Here is a 14,110-nt window from a genome sequence, read left to right as displayed (position 1 = left end):
ACCCAAGCGGCACGCCCGTCCCTGCGGGCCTGGCTCGGCTAGGACACCGCTTCCCGTAGGACTCTGTCGTTTGTGGACCCTACTCATGACCCCTGCTCCCAAAGAGACCCCCGCAGTCAGGACATTCGACCCCTGTGGAACCCAGGGGAAACCCCCAAGTCCCACAGGACCCATTCGGTCAGGATTTTCATCTTCCAAGGGACCCACCAGTCAGAACCCCCTGCCCTGTGGACCACCCAGTGGGGACCCTCTCCCCGGCGGTGCCGGCTGAGAGTCCCCGCCTCCCCCGGGGCCCAGAGGACCCCCTTTTGGAGTCCAGTCATTGGAGCGCTCCGTTTCGGAGGAGCCCACTGTGACAGAACCCGCCTCCGTACAGCTCCTCAGGCATCCGGAGCTTCCTTTTTGCAGAAGCCCGGACCCAGCTAGGAGGAAAGAATTGCAGCTGCACTAATCCTCCGGCGGCAGGTCATGCATGCGCAGAACTCTTCCAAAGCGCCCCCACCCCCAGAAGGCTTCTCTCTCCGAGGCGAAGAAGCATTTTCGCCCCGCCCTTCCTGCCCGGACGCACGGGGCCTCCCCTGCGAGGAGGGGCGCTCGCTCGCTCGTAAAGGGGCCTGGCCTGGAAAGGGCGGACCCTGCCTGCCGCGGCCTTCGATTGGCCCATCCCTCGCCACAGTTGTTCCAGGATTGGTCGATTAGTACTCCTCTCCCCTCCCTTCCTGGGGCTTCCGTTTCCGGTTCTGACGGGTACTTCTGCTGTAACGATGATCGGGGACATCCTGCTGTTTGGGTAATTAGAGGGGCCAGAGGACGGGGAGAGACAGCCAGATGGGGCGAGGGGCGGCCTTAGTAAACGTAATTCTCCTTCTGCAGGACGCTGCTGATGAACGCTGGGGCCGTGCTCAACTTTAAACTGTGAGTAGGCCGCGCTAAGACTGCGCCTCCACCCGGGAGCTCGTAGCCACGCCTCCGCGGCGTAAGCCCGCCCCACGTTGTAGGCCCCGCCCCAAGCCCTGGGTCGACCTCTGGTCACGCCTCCTCTCTGGTTTTTCTTCCTTTGACCCTCAGCAACACTACGGAAATTTAAATCCGGTCTCCTGCTCATATCCTCTGGGAGCCTCAGCCTCTTTCTCCCAGAAACAGCCCTGCCCTGGACCCTCGGCCACATACTCGCTGCCCTTGGACCACCTTGTTCACCTTGTGGGTGTGGCTTATATGGGCCGTGTAGGTGGTGGCCCAGAGACACTCGAGGTCACACAGCATGACAGCGGCAGGAGTATCCGAAGCTTAGTAATCACGGCCTTCTGAGCTGTGTTGCAGGGTCAGGGGACTAAGCCTTCTTTATGTCCCATTGAAAGTGGACATGGTCTGTCTTCTCTTTATAGGAAAAAGAAGGACACGCAGGGCTTTGGGGAGGAGTCGAGGGAGCCCAGTACAGGTAAGGTCTTCTTTCTGCACCCTGCAATCGCACTGTTCACTTAGGAGAGTATGGTTCTTTCTCACCATATCTACCTGGTTTTCCTTCTAACTGAGCGTATGTGAGTGAAAGTGGGTTGGGACTGAGGGTGTGTTCTTCAGTCTGCCCACTTCTGGCACCTCCTCCTTTCTTCTGTGAGACCCTCTCTGATAAGTCAGCACTCATCTCAATTCCTGTTTCATTGGTTATGATTTTTCATTATGTGTGCTATCATTTGGCTAATGTCTGCCCCTAGCACTGGATTGTAAACTCCAGAGGAGTTCATCCCCTCCCCGTGTCCTCAGAGAGCGGCATGTTAATGCATGTGAGTGAATGAATGAATGAATGAATAGCTCCACCCATCGCTGTTGCTTTCAGAGTGCCTCAGACTTGTGTGCTTTTTTAATTAGTTGCCAAATTGGGAGGTTTTATATAAAAGTTCAGATACCTGATTATTCTTAAAAAAAAAACAAAGATCAGAAAATCAATCCTGCAGCTTGGGATTTAGGAGCTGTCTTGGCATCCATTGAGTAGGGTTGAAAAGCAGAACCTCATTGAGACAGGGCCTGGGACTCCACCTCATTCCAGACCCAAGCCCCTTCATATTTGTATCTTCTTACCTACACAGCTTCTGGAGGCCCCAGAATTTTACATTTCCTACTGAATTTATTTATGTGACTCTTGAGAATCAAATGAGAGCTGTATACAACTTGTATTCATTCATTCAATCAATCAGACATTTTTTGAATATCCTCTACATTGCCAGCCACTGCTCTGGGTGCTGGGATAAAGCAGGGAACAAGGCAGATGTAGTCCTTACCTCATGGAATTTACCTTGGGGCAGGATAAATATTTATTAAATAAGAATAGGTGGTAAAGGAGGTGATGTCAGGAGTCACAAGATGTTGATGGGGTTGCAGCTCCATTTGGAGTGTGTGCTGGGAGGCCATTTGAGGTACCACAGCCAAGGTGAAGGGTGCTGATGCGTGGGGAACAGAACTGTAGACAGTTTAACAGTTCCACTTTATTGAGGGCCCTTCTGGGTGGCTGCCCTGCTAGAATTTTTCGGCCAGTGTTTCATTTCACCTCCAACCCTGAAAGGTATGGCTCATTTTTCCATTTTACAGATGAGAAAACTGAGGCCAGAGGTAGACATGGCTCAACTTGCCTGTGGCCACACAACAAATGAGTGACAGAATCGGGATTGGAAACTGGTTTTTTGGACTGCAGAGGTTGTACTCTCGGTCCCTTGATCAGCTATCCATCCATTCATTGATGCGTGCATACATTCTGCAGCCATATATTACCCACCTACAACGAGGGAGACACTATTCCAGGCTCTGGGATTTGCCTTACAGTTCTAAATCAAAGCTGTGGTGGCACAAGGGCTCAGAAATGGTGTCAGAGACAGGAATGGCAAGAAGGGCACCTGGACAGGAGTTTGCTGTGTACTTCTGGATCTGCCACTTTCCCATGCTCTTTGCCTCCCTCAAGCCTCCTTCCATTCAGAACCCTCCCTCTGTGCCCTGAAGGAAGTGCTCCTCATCCCCGTTCCCCTTGCCGGGCTGACCCCTGTACGGTAGTGGCTGCGTTTGTTCAGAGCTCCATGTGTGCCAGGCACTGTGCCGAGGTCTTCTCAGCTACCCACCTGTACCTGAAGAGGAGGAAGTGAGCAGAGACAGTCCAGAGACCAGCCCAGGTCACCTGTGCAGAAGTGCAGAGCCAGGATTTGAACTGCAGTAAACTCCATGGTTGCAGTCAGAGCTTGTTAGCTTCCTCAAAGCAGTTTGACCCCTTGTCCCCAGGTATATGTGCCTGAGTTTGGGAGCTCTCAATTGAAAATACTTCAGAGTCAGCTCAAAGTGGTCAAAGTAGAATTGACTTTAGTACTCCTGGGTCCAGGTCTCACACCAGCCCTCTAATTTCTGACTCTCTAGCTCTCAATTCTCCTTTCTCCTGTGTCACCAGACTTGTGTTGGCAAACATGATCCTTGAGCAGGGAATGGCAATTTTTTTTTTGGGGGGGACCAGAGATTGAACTCAGGGCACTTGACCACTGAGCCACATCCCCAGCCCTATTTTGTATTTTACTTAGAGACAGGGTCTCACTGAGTTGCGTAATGCCTTGCTATTGCTGAGGCTGGCTTTGAACTCTCAATCTTCTTGCCTCAGCCTCCTGAACAAGTTTTTCTGTGAAGGGCCACAAGATAAATATTTGAGGCTCTGAATTATTTGGTCTCAAGCACAAGAACAGTTCTGCTGTGATGGTACAAAAGTAGCCAGAGGTGATTTATAGCTGCATGGGCATGGCTGTATGCCACTTGTCTCACAAAATATTGATGTTTTTGAAAAAAACACTGAAAAAAAAATGTAAAAGCCATTCTCAGCTCACAGATCATACAAAGAATCAGGCAGCAGGGGCCAGATTTGGCCTGCGGGCCAGTTTTTTGACCCCTTTTTTAGGGCCCTGAGCTTAAAACTTCCCAGCCCAGCAAACCTGACAAAAAATGAGAGACTTTTTCCGAGTAGTTGAGGCAAAAGTCCCAGGGGAATCTCTTACTGGACTGACTTACTCTGAGCCCATCAGAGGCATTGGGCCTTGTGCTGTCAGGTAAATGGCCTGAGAGCTAAGGGTGGGGGAATGCGGAGAAAAGCCACACAGCCACTGGAGGGTCGGGATTGTGAGTGCAGGCTGGGCAGAAATCATAGAAGCCCACTGCAGTGGACAGCGCCATAAAAGTGCTCTCTTACTCTCTAGGGGACAACATCCGGGAATTCTTACTGAGCCTCAGATATTTTCGGATCTTCATCGCCCTCTGGAATGTCTTCATGATGTTCTGCATGATTGTGTAAGTCTGGCCCCGCCATCCCCTTCCTGTCTTCTCAACATCATTCACCAGGATGAGAATGCATGACCTCACGGGTGTTCTGTGGCATTTCATTCAGCACTTTTGGGTCGTGGTTTTTGCTTCTAAAATAAGAACTCTTGCCAGAAACAGTGGTGCACACCTGTAATCTTAGCGGTTTGGGAGGCTGAGGCAGGGTAGCAAGTTCAAAACCAGCCTCAGCAACCTAGCAAGGCCCTAAGCAACTTAGTGAGACCCTTTCTCAAAATAGGTTATAAAAAGGGCGGGGGTGGGGTGGGGCTGGAGGTGTGACTCAATGGTTAAGGACCCCTGGTTTCCATCCCTGGTACCAAAAAGAAAACAAAAAAGTAAGAACTCTCCACACAAGTGAGAAAACTGGAGCCTGAAGTCCTGCCTGGCTGGTTTGAGTTTCTATTAGAACATGGTGTCCTCCAGGTTCCACATGGCTTTGTCCCCTCTTGCCACCTCTACTGGTCTTAGCCTGTACTTGGCATCTGCTGAGATGGAAAACATGACTTAAAAGGTCCAGATCCTACTCCAGCAGCCTTCCTAGAACCAGAAGAACTATATCCAGACTTTATTTTTGTTTTTATGGTCACCTTCACTTTTTCATTAGGCAAAAAAACCCAAGCAGATTGCTTTTCTTTCTAGTCTTGGGATCATGATTCCAACACTTTTGTTAATGAATCACGAGATTCACAGTAAATGGACTTGAAATGAATGCTAAGTTCTAGGCCTCACTGGGTCCATCCCCACATGCTTCCCCTGAAAAGGACGAGGACACAATGTTAACTGTTCTGAGCGATGGAGATACTGAATTCAGGGGTTGCTGGGTGGTCCTTGAGCCAGCCTTGTGGCTATCTGGGGGTGGTTCTAGGATTTAGAAGCTCTGGGGAGAAGGGATTTGACTGGGTCTCTGAAACGTTTTTAGATCCCGCTTGGCCAGCATGAATGAGTCCTGCCCAGAAACAAAGAGGGCTTGTGATTGCAGATCAAGGAATTTGCACTTGAATGTAGGAGGTGTAACCAGGACTCACAGAAAGTGGAACCGAGTTGGGCGACTCCATCCTTTGTCTCTCTAGGTGCCCATGTATTCACTCTCCATCTGGGGCTGTACTCTGAACTGAAGGCTGAGGCCAAGACAGCCATAGTCCTTGCCCTCAGAAAGTGCACAGTAAAATTGGTGGGATATGGAACTAAAAAAAAGGCAAAAAGGAAACAATCGGTTGAGGTGGCAAGTGGGAAGGGAGCTCCCAGTTTCAGAGATGAGGGAAAGAAAGACTCTGAGTAAGTGCTTCTTAAATCAAGACCTAAAGGACAGAAGGAATCTGCCATTTGCAGAGCTAGAGAAAAAAGCATGACAGCACAGAAAGTAGCATGTGTAAAGGTCCTGAGGCCAGTACTGTTTACTTTGTGGCCCCTGACAGAGAATGCATGTAAACCCCTGATTTAGGCCAGCTCTTTCAGTGGGGCCTTTGGGTGAGAGAAGATTCTCTTAAGAAAGGGCTTTCAGTTGGGGATGTAGATTTGCATCCTCAGCACAAGGAGAAGAAGGAGAGACTTTACGCAGGAAGGCAATGGGTGACTTTCCTAGTATATTAGAAAGTAAAGTTGGGTGCTGTGGTGCATGTCTATAATGTAGGCTGAGGCAGGAGAATCTCAAGTTCAAGGACAGTCCCAGCAGCTTACTGAGACGCTGTCTCAAAATAGAAATTGAAAAGGCTGGAGATGTGGCGCAGTGGTAGAGCACTTAACCTAGCAGGTATGAGGTCCTGGGTTCAAACTCTAGTACTGAGAAAAGGGCAGGAGGTGGCCATGCATTATCCCTTTATGAAAATGACATTTTCAAAACAAAAAGTCTAGAAATGTCCAAGAACAGGGGAAGGGTTAGGTAACTTGAAGAACTCTTGTGCTGTGAACTGTCATGATGCTATCAAAGATTGCTAGCAAAGATTCTGTGAGAATGCAGAAATGTTTTGAAAGTAGAAGGTCAGATGACTCCCGGACAGTTTTTCACTGATGCATGTTGTAGGAAGTAAACATGGAATAAACTCTGACTGAGCACCTGAGTATGGGAGGCAGACCTCCATCGTGGGGTTGAAAGGATCCACTCTTAGGGTCCATGGCAGTGACTGCTGCAGTCGCTGAGGAAGTTGGCAGAGCCCAGGGCACAGCTCAGTATTCCCTGTACCCACTTCTGTATCAGTTGAGCTAAGCTACTTTGGGAATTTTAGGAAATCCTAAAGTAACTTGAAATATGGGGAGAAATATCTGTGAATGTTTAGGGATCAGTGGGGCTGATATCTGTAACTTTCTTTGAAATGTGTTAAATCTGTTGGCTGAGCATGGTCATGCACGCCATAATCCCAGTGACTGAGAGGCTGAGGCAGGAGAATTTCAAGAATGCCAGCCTGGGCAACTCTGTGAGACCCTCAGCAACTAACTGAGAACTTGTATCAAAATAAAAATAAAAAGGGCTGGTGGTGTAGCTTAGTAATAAAGTGCCCCTGGGTTTAATCCCTAGTACCAAAAAAAAAAAAATTAAGAAGTAAGTAAATAGTACAGTATGATTGACTACATTCACATATTGTGCATGAGCAGAGAATTATATAAAGTAAAATAATCTCTAAGAATATTTTTAGACCAGTGGCTTCCCATCCTCACAGTCATTCTGCCCTCTGCCTTTTCCAGACTCTTTGGCTCTTGAGCCCTGAATCCAGAACCCAGGATTCGTTTTTCCGGATGTCAAGTCTTCATTTCTCTGCTCCTGACGACTTCAAGAATGTTTTTGATCAGAAAACCAAGGACCTTCCCAGAAAGCCTAAGCTCGTGGTGGGTGGAAAAATATTCACCAAAATGCACGTGGCTTCCCAGCCATGTCACTGTTTTCAAAGATAATTTCACTTTGGCCTCTGAATTGGAATGTTGTCGACTTAAGGGGTCTCAGGAGGGTCTCCGTAAGGGGCCTGATAAGGTGGCATTCCCCTTAGAGGAGAGAACGTGTCTGGGTCATTCCATTGCATTGGAATCCTTTCTGTGTCAAGCTTTCACAAGAAGTCTGATTTGGGATATTTCTTGCTTTATTTTTAATAACCATCCTTTTGGTTAGAATTGTATAAATTTTTAAAAATCATTTTAATCCAGGGGTCTGAACAGAAGAGTTGGCTTTTAAGTTTGAAGCATCCTCTTTCGGGCGGTGTTTATAAATAACAGTGAGTTCCATGTTCCCTGCTGGATGTGACAGTGGCTCTGGGGCCAGCCAGGGTCCTGATTTCAGATTCCTCCCCCGTCCCAGTGATAGTCTGCTTGGCCACTCAAAGCAGCCAAGGTCATCCCCAGGACTTTAAGGAGCGGGGCACCTGTCACAGGGACACCAACCTTCCTGTTTAGACACTAAACTGTTAGTAAAAGGGATGAGGTGGGCCACTGTCCAGTGTTGCAGAAGAGGAGTGGGGATGGCTGGCAGTGTCTGATGGGAGTGTTAGGAAAAAATGTTCTTTGCTTTGAAGTCCTTTGTTAAATAAAGTGACTCTGGGAGCCACTTGTACACCCGCACAGACGAGAGTGATTTCATTGTGTGATACTCACCACATTCTGAAAGCTCAAGTTCAAGTTGCTTCTCATATAGGTGGTTTTGAGTTTGAAAAACAGCGAGTCTTGATCTAGGAAATACAATGTTTGCTCCAGAAGTTTCTCTGAAAGGGAGTTCTGGTTTCATTGCTAAAAGGATACATTGGTGGTTGGCATCCTGAATCTGATTTGTTTGTTTTGGTTTTTGAAATCTTGACATGTAGGTAAACCTGGAGGGGAAAAAAAAGTAAATATGCAGGTTTTTAGAACTCAATAGCATTGAAAATAAAGCTCATTTCTAAAAAGGAACTTTGGTTTATACTTTTTTAACTTATTTATTGAGATGGAGTCTCACTATTTTGCCCAGGCTGATTTCCTATTTTGGGGCTCAAGTATTTCTTCTGCCTCAGTCTCCTAAGTAGCTGGTACCAGAGGTACATGTTACCACACCTAGACGATCATGACATTTTTTTTTTAAGCCAAGACATCATCTTCCAACTTGAAGCATTTCGAATAACCTTGGGAAAAACACCCAAGATTCATTTTGAAGGCTGTCATGAAGTCAGAAAATAGTTGGTAGTAGATTTTCCCTTTTAGATTTCATTTGATAAATGGTGGTTAAGAATTGGGCACATGTGATTTTGACCTTCTAGACCAGGGTCAAGTTCAGTTTCATGGCTACTCAGTTACCAGCTTTGCCAGATCTGGGCCTTTGTTCTTGTCATAAATACACAGGCCAAGGTGTTGCCCATCCCTCCTTCAGCCATGTGAGTGGTGAGAGGGCCCCTTTCTGACTTTTCAGCCTGGAGCTGGGGCTTCTGGGAGGCAAGGCATTGGCCTGTGAGGGGGAGGAATTGTGTGCTAAGAAGGAATGCTCTCAGTGGAGGTTTTGTTTCAGTAGTTGTATTTTGTGCCAGAGAACTGTTATCTCATTGTTAAGTTTATATAAACAGTGGCTTTCTCACATTCCTGTTGGAAGCTGCTATACATCTTAGAAAGTGAACCTCATGAATGTGTGAATGTGTCTAGTTCTTTTTTTTTTTTTTTTTTTTTTTCAGTGCTGGGGATGGAACCCAGGGCCTTGAATGTGTGTGTTTAGGAAGCTTTTCAGAAGCCTTCATTGGACTCTGAAGGCTACTGAAATTTGAATTTTGGGAGGCCCGGCTCAGTTGAATTGCTCATGCAGTTAGTTAGATGTGGGTTAGTGAGATGTGGCTTCACTCCCATCTCTGGGGCCCTAGCTAATTGCTTCCCCTTTCGAAGCCTCAGTTCCCACGACTCTAATAGGCCTGCAGCTCATGCTGGCCTGGGATGTGAGGTTCTGCAAACTTGAGCACGGGCCAGGAGCCTGAGGGTCCAAGCTGCCTGTGAGCGCTTGACACCAGTAGGTGTCATCACCGTGTGTTTCCTCTCTCCTTCCACCTGCACTGGTACAGGCTGGCCCTAACATTGAAAACTGGAACTGCCTCTGGCATGGTAAACCTTTTGTCTTTACTTTCCCGTCCTGGTTTACATGTGCAGGTCTGTGTGTGTGACACAGTTCTGATGTGGGTCAGGCAGTGTGGGTTCTGCTGGTTTCATCTAGCTTCCTTCCCTTTATACTTTCCCAGCGTCCAGAGAAATTTCATGGTTCTCATTTCAATAACTGTCTCTTTAACCTTGACCTTCTTGCTGGACTTGACATTGTACTTTGGCCACTGTTATCAATGCGACAATTATTACCAGTGTTGTGACCCTCATTAGCTTCTCTCATGCTTGGGGCAGAGACCCTGGAAGGGCACATTGGAATATACCATCACTGTGGCTTTAGTTCATTTTACTTGTTTGGAAGTTTCTTACCACTGATATATACTTATTGTCGGAACATTATAAAATAGAAACTTGCTAGAAGGCAAAAATTCACCTATCTGCATATTGCCCCCAAAGACTCACCTGGTGCACATCCTTCTGGCTCTTTTTCCATGCAGTGCTATTTGAGTGTAGTACATCATTTTCTTTATGCTGTATGTTATCTTAGTTATCTTCCTGTCTGCTTTTCTCACCTGATAACGTGACCATGCCTTTTTCTACAATATCCTTTTTTTTGTTTCCCTGTGGTGCTGGAGAGCAGGTTCAGGGCCTCCTGCGCGCTTAGGCAAGTGTTCTACCACTGAGCTACATCTCCAGCCGTACAGTGTTATTCTTGTTAACTGCAAATACTTCATGGTAAGGACATTATATGATTAGTTTAACCAGTCCTCAGATGATAGACACTTGTATTATCTACATTTTTTGTCTGTTATAAATAACACCTTGATGAACATCTCTGTGTTCCTCCCTAATGGCTTTTTGGGGATCACTTTTTTGAAAAAGTTCTACTTTGACAATTTTAGACTAAGAATCCTCAAAGAAAAATGCACCTGGACAACCCACATCCTTGTCTTTATTTTAACCAAAGAACTTGGTTCTAGATCCTCATCAGCTGAGACTGAGAGCAATGTTAGTGTCAGGCTACTTCAGTTTACATAAACTGCGAATGAGGACAAGTTTTTTTCAGCTCCACCCAAATAACTGTTTCCCTGTGACAGCAGAGAAATGACAGCGGTTGGCTGCACCTTGGCACCTCTGCCTCCCCCAGGAGGGTCTTAACCACTTCTGAGTAAGACAGCCTGTTGCTGCTCACCCTGGGGTGTGTTGCGTGAAGGCACTCCCAGTGAGGAGCCGCACATGGCAAACTCCAAGACCACAGAGCTGCACCTGCTCTGGCCATGTGTCCTTTAGGGTTCATGTTTGAACCCATTTTTGCTTCCTCTGCCCTTGTCATTTTGCAGAGTCTTTCCTTTGTATGGGAGTCTCATTGCACTTTAGTTCCAGCTGCTCTAGAGCAGGGGTTAGCAAACTACAGCCCACAGTCAAGTCTGGCCCACTGCTTTATCTTGTTAATAAAGTTTTATTGGAACATTGTTATGCTCCTTTCTGTATATGTTGTCTATAGCTGCTGTGGCTATTCTTGCACTTCAGCCACATAGTTGAAGAATTGTGGCAGAGACCATGTAGCCCACAGAACTGAAAATATCTCCTATTTGGTTCTTTATCAAAAAAATTTACCAACCCTTGAAGATGATGGCTAGAATATGACGGAGAATATAAAGGTGTTCCTTCTCCCCAAAACACTCAACTGAAATCTGCATTTCCTGCTGCCTGGATCTTAACAAACATTATTTGTTTGCAAACAGGTTTTATCAACTTTGCCAAAAATCTAGCCAGCGTTTTCAAGTGGTGTGGTTAGTAAACTGAAACCCAATTTTATTTTCTCTTGATGGTGGGGGAGACCCTTCTTGTCTCCCCGAATTCTCTCAGAGCAGCAGTGCAATGTGATAACAAGATCAGCTGTCATCTGAAGTGGTTGGATTTGAAAAGCCAGCAAAGCTGTCATTAGCTAGGCATTTTCTTTTAATTCCAACTGTTTGATTATCTCTTTCTTAGCCAAATTTGAGTTTATGAAATATTTGACAAGCCTCCTGATGTTTTCCTGTGTTAATGGAAGATACATGCAGTATGTGTATAAAGCAAAAGGCATGCTCTTAAAAGCAAAAACAAGGTGTAAATTCTACTTAGAGTTTGTTTTCACCATCCTCTGGATTTTCATTATGATACAGAGAAAAGCACTTGATTTTCTTGAACCCCCTCTCTGGCACTTGAATACCTGAAAATGAGAGTTCAGCAAGTATTCCTAGATGAGAAAAAGATCAGAAACAACAAATTGGAAATTCAGACTTTACATTTTTTTCAATGAGAAAATGGTGGGCAGGGTGGTGGAGGTAGAACTCAGTGGGAGTACTTGCCCAGCACGTGCAGGGCCTGGGTCCCATCCCCGCACTGCAAACAAAACAAGCAAACAAAAAAGACAAGAACTACGTCACTATGTGGTATGCTGGCTTCCTTTTGGACCTATGGGTTGTTGATCTGGGATTGGTGAACTGTTGCCCAGATCTGACCCATAGCCTGTCTTTTTCACAGCCCGGAGACACAATGATTTTTTAATTTTTAAATCATTACAGAAAAGCAAAAGAAGAAAGTTAGAGTAGTCCTTCCTTATTAGTACTTCCTTTCGTAACTTTCAGTTACCCAGGATCTGAAAATGTTCATTAGAAAAATTCTAGAAATAAATAATTCATATTAGTCCTAAATAACTTGAATTGAAGTATGCTTTTTGTGGTGTTGGCGATAGAATCTAGGGTCTGCATGCTAAGCAAGTGTTCTATCATGGAGCCACACCCCCTGCCCTGGTATATTATTATATTTCAGTATTAGCTATTGTTGATTTCTCACAGGGCCTAGTTTGTAAATTAAACTTTGTTGTAGATACCTATGTATAGTAAAAATCATAGTGTATATATAGAGGGTTTGACACTATATGGTTTTAGTCATATACTAGAGGTCTTGAAATGTTCTCCCTATAGATAACTACTGTGTAGGAAATTCAGAACAATTTTTTTTTGTTTTTGTAGCTCTGGAGATGGTACTGAGGGCCTTGCATAAGCTAGGCAAATGTTCTATCATTGAGCTACATCCCCAGCCTGATATTCAAAATTTTTGGTTCATAAATCAAGTTATTGGAACACTGCCATGTGCATTCATTTACACCTCATCTGTTCCAGCTTTCCTGCTACAAGGGCAGGTCTGATTTCTTGTGATAGACTGTCTGTCCCTCAAAGCCTAACAGATTTGCTTTCTGGCTCTTTAGGGCAAAATTTGCTGACCTGTGAAATGGGCAATTAAAAAAAAAAAAAAAAGGACATCTTAGAGGTGTGGATCCTGTTCATTGGTGTCCAGTTCACATTATTGTTGTGCCAGTTGGTGGTCAGTTGTTGTGGGCACAAGAGTACAGACTGTTCGGGGCGGGTAGTTGTATAAGTTCTTTAGAGGGATTAAAGCTTTGGTGCCTCTAATTAGAGTTCATTGTGTACATAAGAATAAAAGGGGGTGCCCTGGCTGAGGACTGATTGTAGCAGAAAGTGAGATGGTGGTGTGGATCAGACATGAGCTTTGTCAGTTATAAAGTGCGATTTGGGGCAATGTCTTGGTCTTTTGCAATTCCATGTCCTCCTCTGTGATGTGGGGGACAGTGAAGGACAGAGCCACATCATAGAGGGTCTGTGCCTATACTCTGCCTGGCACCGAGCAGGCACTTAATTTGTGATTGCTGTTTTTGTCAATTTTGTTATGAAAAGACCTCCTTGGCAGGGTTTGTGAGGTTTAAATGAGTTGGTGTATTAATCAGCTCCGGCTGCTGTAACAAAATACCGGAACTGGGTGGCTTAAACATCAGAATTTATTCTGTCACAGACTGGAGGCTGGAAGTCCATCAGTGTACCAGTAGGGTTGGTGTCTGGTGAGGGCTCTCTTCCTGACTTGCAGGCAGCCATTTTCTCACCCTGTATTTACATGGCCTTTTCTCTGCTCACCCCTTGGTACTTCTCTCTTGTAAGGACAACAGTGTATGGGGTTAAGGCCCCATCATTCTGACTTTGGTTTTCCTTAATTACCTCCTTAAAGGTCCTATCTCCAAATGTGGTCACTTAGGAGGTTAAGGCTGCATAATAGGAATTAGGAGGGAGCATAATTCAGTCCATAACAGATGCCCAAGGGTCTGGCCTGTAGTAGATATTCAACAGCTGTTATTAGTCCATATCTTTGGCATAGTGTGTTTCAGGTCATTCAAAAACAAAACAAGCCAGCATAGTGGCACATGGCTGGAGTCCCAGCTGTTCTGGAGGCTGAGGCAGGAAGAGTTTGAGGCCAGCCTGGGCAATATAGCAAGACCCCATCTCAAAAACAAAACGAAATAAAAATCCCTGGTGGGGTCAAGGAAGACACCTGAGAAGTGCAGTGAAGGGACTTGGTCTCCTGGTGCTCCGGGAAAGGGTATGTGTGTAAGTGGATGATGGCTTCAACTACAGCATCTCAGACCTGACAACCCTAGGGGTCCTTGGAGGATACTCGTGAAGTGTAGATTCTGCCTAACGGTTGAGGGGTGCAGGCTGAGAGTCTAGATTCATTTGTTTTTGCTCATTTTGGGACTGGGGATGAGGACCTCATGCTAAATATGTGTTGTGCTGCTGAACCACACCCCTGCCATGATGGCCTACGTCTCTAAGTTGCTTCCTGGTGGCGGGATGTTTCTGGTCCCTGGACCTCACTTTTAGTAGCCAGGGCCTATGCTGTCTAAAACAGT

At 46.0% G+C, this 14,110-nt stretch overlaps 1 protein-coding gene across 2 annotated transcripts; it reads left to right on the top strand.

Annotated features, from left to right (window-relative positions):
- Positions 1-364: 364 nt before the first annotated feature.
- SMIM7 (small integral membrane protein 7) lies at positions 365-14,104 on the top strand (the record flags this gene model as incomplete). 2 transcript variants are annotated; one of them, XM_081284535.1, is made up of 5 exons in its annotated part: positions 365-790; positions 874-915; positions 1,386-1,438; positions 4,215-4,305; positions 7,015-14,104. In XM_081284535.1, the coding sequence occupies exons 1-5, from the start codon at positions 765-767 to the stop codon at positions 7,028-7,030; spliced, it is 228 nt and encodes a 75-aa protein (XP_081140661.1). In that variant the 5' UTR covers positions 365-764. The 2 variants fall into 2 exon arrangements, with proteins under 2 accessions (XP_081140661.1, XP_081140662.1); XM_081284536.1 differs by lacking the exon at positions 7,015-14,104 and having other exon boundaries at positions 4,215-4,309.
- Positions 14,105-14,110: the final 6 nt, after the last annotated feature.

Source organism: Spermophilus citellus (genome assembly GCF_964194105.1).
Source record: "Spermophilus citellus genome assembly, chromosome: 3".
Classification (NCBI taxonomy): Eukaryota; Metazoa; Chordata; class Mammalia; order Rodentia; family Sciuridae; genus Spermophilus; species Spermophilus citellus.
The sequence above is the reverse complement of the archived record's forward strand: the minus strand, read 5'-3'. Positions and strand labels throughout refer to the sequence as shown.